Source organism: Ursus arctos, chromosome X (genome assembly GCF_023065955.2).
Source record: "Ursus arctos isolate Adak ecotype North America chromosome X, UrsArc2.0, whole genome shotgun sequence".
Taxonomy (NCBI): domain Eukaryota; kingdom Metazoa; phylum Chordata; class Mammalia; order Carnivora; family Ursidae; genus Ursus; species Ursus arctos.
In genome coordinates this window covers 52,003,749-52,009,748 of record NC_079873.1, presented here as the reverse complement: position 1 = coordinate 52,009,748, position 6,000 = coordinate 52,003,749, and the positions used below count along the sequence as shown (strand labels likewise).

At 45.7% G+C, this 6,000-nt stretch overlaps 1 protein-coding gene across 1 annotated transcript in view; it reads right to left on the bottom strand.

The window, feature by feature from the left end:
• Positions 1-241: 241 nt before the first annotated feature.
• The window catches only part of MSN (moesin), a 65,366-nt gene continuing 59,607 nt past the window's right edge, over positions 242-6,000 (bottom strand). The window contains exons 9-13 of the mRNA XM_026487609.4: positions 4,978-5,108; positions 4,556-4,716; positions 3,193-3,285; positions 2,649-2,873; positions 242-2,103 (exon numbers count right to left, since the gene is read on the bottom strand). Of these exons, the coding sequence (XP_026343394.1) occupies positions 1,939-2,103; positions 2,649-2,873; positions 3,193-3,285; positions 4,556-4,716; positions 4,978-5,108 (775 nt within the window). The 3' untranslated portion in view covers positions 242-1,938. The remainder of the gene's footprint in view (positions 2,104-2,648; positions 2,874-3,192; positions 3,286-4,555; positions 4,717-4,977; positions 5,109-6,000) is intronic.

The following is a 6,000-nucleotide window of genomic DNA, read 5'->3' as shown; positions in this document are numbered from 1 at the left end:
TGGCCTGGAGCTGTGGAAAGTGCATAGGTGATTAAGACAGTCCTGTGCCCTTGGGCAGTTATTCTTCTTTTTCAATTCCATTGGCCCCTCTCTAAAATGACGATGCTCATATCCACTCTCCATAGGACTAAAACGAGGATGAAATGAGAACAAGGATTGGAAGGTGGTCTACAGAATGGAAATTACAGTGTAGTACCTTATAGCCACCTACTCACACCACAACAAAAAATCAAGTCACAGAGAAGTCTTCCTAAATTTTATTGGCACTGAAATAGAACATGGGTTGAGCATAAACCCCTCCAAAAACAATTTTTAAAAACCCCAAAAATACACACAAAAAACCGAATACAAAATATAACTTTTCTCCCTAGCCTCCCTGTGGGTGTGTTATTGCCCTTAAGGCAGCTAGATTGCCCCAGAATTCCAGGTTTGAATTTAGCCAGTATAGGGCATATCACCAAGAGAGTGTCAATATAATTCACAGCAATGCACATAAGACTCTCCAAAGTCAGGCGGGATGGAGTCAGGGAGGGATCAAAGCCAAGGGCTCTGGGCCAGGGGCACTGCATGAAAGGACAGTATGATCCTTTGGGGACTGAACTCTGTGGAGAAGGGAAAATAAAAAGAACAATAAAACCAAATACCAAGTACTTCAAGAATGGACTGTGACAGGTGACGTCGTTAATACTGAAAGCTTCTTACAATAATGTTTCTGGCAAAATATTCTTTTATAATATAGTATATGCTTCCCAGGTAAGGAAATGAGGCCAAAATGATCCTGCTTCAAAACTAATATCTTCTAAGGGTGCATTAGCAAGAAACACAGAAATTATATTGAATCAGATGCCACTAGAATATATAATACTGGTAGAAAAAAAAGCACACATGAAACAAAGAAGAGGAGGAGGCTACTCCTGTGTTGAGAGAAAGGGGTTAGAATATAGAAGGGACAAGGCCAGAGCCCCCAACAGCTCTCTGAAGCCCGTGTGAACAATTCCCCCCACTGGCAAGAGTCCTGGATAGGGCTGGCTAGGTTTTGGGGTAACCATCCCTACTATTCTAGCTGGAGGGAATTTGGGGATTGGAACGGGGAGGGGCAGATCCCAAGAAGGGAGGAGCCCAGAATAACAGTAAGGGATACCTCTGCCCATAGAGCTTCCTTAAAACAAGCCTAGGCTCCCATAAGGCATTGAGGGAGGATCTTCTAAACAGCCTTGCTTGAATAGAATGGCCAAAAGCCTTCTAAGATGTTGGTGAAGTCTCTTGAAGGTACTGTCTCCTCCCATCTCATTGTGGGGAGAAACTGACTTCCTGAACTCAGGGACAAGACTTATAAGAATTTTGTAACAGGTCCAATCTGGGAGGCATAAAGAATGACTGAACATCTTTTTAGCTTCCAATCATTATAAAGCCTAAATAACTCTAGAAGAAATGGACATTGGAAGGTCTAACCCTAGGTCAGTTGACATCCTAGAGGATATATCCAGGGTCCTGCCTCCTTCTGTAAACCCTGTGATGCTCCAGTTCTGCAAATCACAGGACCCTGAAAAGGAATGCAGTTCACGCAGGGATGGGGCTAGTTTTCAACCTACACCACGCTTAAGTCCTACAGAACAGTAAAAGTGGGGGTATTTCCCCAATCAATGGGAAATGGGAAGTGCCTCTGAGCTACGGAAGTGGTCTCTTCTAGAAAGCTAGATTAAAATGGGACAGAGAGAGAAAAGAGTGTCCAATTGGCACCATAGTGGGCCATTTATTTGCCCAAGGAAGTGAGTGAGGGCTGAGGGGCTAGGTTTGGTCCCATAGGGGCACTGAAGGCTTGGCATGACTCCAGGGCTGCTCTAGTTAGTGGCTTCAGCACAGTGTGAGTTAGGCAAGAGTATAGGAGTATGGGGGCAAGGAAGAAGGGAGGAGGGGTCCCTAGAGCCTGGGTGACCATTACATGGACTCAAACTCATCAATACGCTGCTTGGTATTGCCCTGCCGGATCTGACGCAGGGTCTTGTATTTGTCTCGGCCAAGTCGCATGTTCTCAGCATGGATCATGTCATTGGCAGTCTTCTTGGACTCATCGCGGGCATTGGCCAGTTCTGAAGTGAGGGCCTGTGAGGGTATAAGGGGATGAGGGGTTAATGGCTTGCTCTTACTTTACCTCCCCTTATTTAACCAGATTCATCAGATTCATTCTTTCTCTCTCTCTCCCCCTCTCTCTCTCTCCCTCTCCACACATACACACTCCTTCACTCCTCTCTTTTTACACTCAAACACATACACATATTTTTGAGGGCCATTTTCAGCCCTGTTGGGACTGCAGTGGGGCAAGAATAAAACAAAAAACCCACAAACTTAGGGGACTAATGGCAGGTATTCTCTGAGAGTAGAGCAACTTATCAAAGATTCAGGTAGAAATTGGGTCATGGTATTTTATGGATACAAGAGATAAATGGAGTGTGGGGCAAAAAAAAAAAAAAAAAAAGCAAGAGGTGGCCCAAGGTCTGATTGATAAGTGATGGGTGCCTACCCTTAAAGCTCTCATTAGAGAAAGGCTCAGACTCCCATACTCCATTGAGACAGGCTCCTCTACCTAACTCCATGATGATCTAGGGAATGCACAGGATATCTTTGACCCTTTGGCCCTGCCAGGATACCTTCAGGTGCTTTTGCACACGCTCATTCTTCTCCGCCTCAGTGGTACGTTCCTCCTCACTGCGATCCTTGGCCATGGCATCAGCCTGCAAGTCAGCACTGGCCTCTGCCCCATTCTCATCCTGCTCATCCTGCTCATTCTCAGCCGGCTCAGCTACATGAGGTGTACTCATAGCAGTCTTCAGCTCAGCACGGGTCTTCTCCAAGTCTTCTTGTACCATCTGAGCCTGTCCAGTAACAGAGGGCATGAAGAATCAGCAGTCAGATCAAGCTAACTTGTGGCATCCTACAAGTGCATAGAATGGCCAAGCAGGAGGTAGGCCATGTCACTGTGTCTGCCTTTAGTTTCTGTACCTGTACAATAGTAATAATTTACCAACTTCCTTGGTGTATTGGAGAATTCTGGGAAGTATTTGAGAAAGCCCATGATGCCTGCTGTTAAGGAAGGAAAGAGTACGGAGCCCAAATCTGATGAATCAAAGAACTGAAACCTATGCATGTGGTACCCTTTCTCATAATGTTTTTGTTCTGGGCACTGTGTCTCACCTTCTGCTGCCATTCCACAGCCTCACTTTCCTTCTTCTGTCGGGCCATCTCCAGCTGGGAGATTCGAGCTGTCAACTCTGCCATTTCCAAGGCCTATGGATAAATTGGAAACTTGTGAGAGCTGAGCCTTCTAGTTCTCAGGACCTAGGTATCTTCAACCCCCGTACCCCTGGGGAATCCATAGGGAACCTGCTGTTCCACTTGCTTGCTGTCCTGGAGGCTCTTTTTACCACACCTCCTCCAGGAAGCCTGGAGGACCACTCCTATTCTCAGATCTACTGTTATTAACTCCAAATCATTTCCTTAGAAGTCAGAGATCTACACCTAGACTACAGACCTCCTGAACACAAACGTCATTTCTCTCTTCCTCATCTCTTTTTCTCTTCCTCTCCCTCTCCCCCACTTCCCTCTCTCTCCCCCACTCTCTTTCTCTCTTGCATGCATTATTGCCCACTGCATATTTAGGGCCTTCATAAAGCTTTGGAAATCACTGTGTCACTGCCTGAAGTGCCAGACTTTTTCCTGTTTTCTTAGAATGTTCAGGTCTCCACTAAGACTCCTCCCAGGGCAAGTATAGGAAAAACACTGTAGTATCACAAGGCAACCTGAACAAGGGAAAAAGCTTATGCACACCCTCACACCTTGGACACATCTATATCCTAGAGGAAGATTCCCCCTGGTAATTAGGTCTTAGTTCCTGCATTCACACTCCAAACAGTAGAGGGAAAGAACATATATCAAGGAATTTGGGACATAGGTTCTTAACTTCTGAGTCACAGAAATAAATAAAGATGAAATGAAGATTACTTACCCTCTTCCCCTGAAAAGTGCATAGAAACATAGTTTTACATATGATTTTAGTGAACAAACCCTTCAAAAAGGCAAAAATGGGTTCTTATCCTTACTCAGCCACACTGTGATCTTTGACAAGTCCCTTAAACCTCCCTGAGTCTTAATTTCCTTATCTGGGCATAGTATCCCATGCAGATTAATCCCATAGGATTATTGGGAGAGGAAATAAGAATGGGGAAAGGAAAATTTGCTAGCATAGCTTGTAACACACAGTAGGTAGTCAATTAAGTGTAAATTCCTTTGCTTCTTTCCTTCCTCCCTTTCCTTTGTCAGGTCATCAGCTCAGATCCCAAAGGGCTAAGAAAGTAGAATAAAAGTAAGAGTTAGGGAAGACTTTCTGGGCCACATCAGTGACTTTGCAACTTGCTTCTGAATAAGCTATCTGTTGGGGGCCTGTTGACTGGCACCTGCTGGAAGGAGCCAGCCCTGCAGGCAGGGGTAAATGTGAATAGGTAGACAGATAGGGAAGAAAATTCAGGTACTACAATTCTAGCCCATTTTGTGGCTTTACCAGCTGTTCCTGAGTCTTCTTCTGATCCCGGGAGGCCTGCAACAGGGCTTCCTTGGCCTCTTCAGCTTCTTGACGCTCTTTGGCCAGTTTTTCAGCCTCGCTCTGGGCACGCTTCCGCTCCTGTTCAAGCTCCAGAGCCCTGCGGGTCTGTTCTTCCAGTTCTGGAAAGAGAAGAAGGGGGAAAGGTGGTGAAACATGCAGACATGGAAGGAACACCTAGTTTCCTTCCCGGAAATGCTTCACCCCAGGGCACAGCTGGCAGAAAGCTCTGGGCACTCTTCCTTTTGCCCCATCTTTCATCTATCTGTAGCCACATATGGATTATATACCCTGAGTCTGCAGCTCAGGCAGAAGGGTCTTCAGCTCATAGAGTCAGGCTCTAGGAAAACCCAGTCTTCAAGATAACTGACTCTAAGCCTCACCGTGCTGAGCCTTCTTAGTCTGTTCCTCAATTTGCTTCAGCTTCTCCATCAGTTCCTCCTTTTCCCGTTCAATCTTCTCCTTCTCCTTTTCTGCCATCTCACGCTTCTTCTTCTCATTTTCCAGCAAAGCACTAAGAAAAGAGAAAGGATAGAATCAGTCACATGGAAAGGCCCCAAGGTTCCCTGGTCCTGGACCCTCAGCGCCTACCCATCCAACACACTTCGAGCTTGCGAGTTGGGACCATGCTCCCTTATCTCCACATCCTGTCCTCACAGCATAGTCCCACGTGGGTCAGTACACTCAGGACCCTGTCACTTTGTCCCAGAGTCAGGAGATCCAACCTGGACTCCCAGCTCTACTACTCACCAGTGGGTAACCAGTGGGTGAACTTAGCTATATCACTTCTTTGTTCTTGTTCTCAGTACCCCTATCTGTAAAATGGCCTAATAAGTCCTACCCTGCCTACCTCATAGTTATAGGGAGTCAAGTTTTGACTCTGTGCTGGGATACCATGCTTCAAGTCCACTGATCTCTATGGCTAGGGTATCAGTCCTTAGGTCTAATGCTGCAGGCCCTCTGAAGCCCCGCTCTAGGCTCTTTTTCCCCAGAATTTGTTGCAAATCTAGAGTAGGTATTCACTTTTTCTTGCCCCAGTACCTCTTCCAGGAGGTTGCCTTTTCACCCTAGGCTAGGTATCTTTTCTTTCTCTGGGCCCTCAGAATACTTGGCCTCTCCTTATCCCCATCCCTCCTCTTTATTCTTTTTCTCCACAGCACTTCTTACCATCTCACATACTGTATAATTTGCTTATTTGTTTTGTCTCTTCCCACTAGAATGTCAGCTTCCTGATAGTAGGGATTTTTGTCTATTTTATCTTTCACTGCTCAATAAATATTTATTGAGTGAAAAAATGACACAGCATTTGTACCTTGAACAGTTATGTAAATAGTGTTTTTCCTCTTTCTCCTACCAGACTGTGAGGTCCTTGAGGGCATGTTCCTGCCAGATCCAGCTCTGTAAAC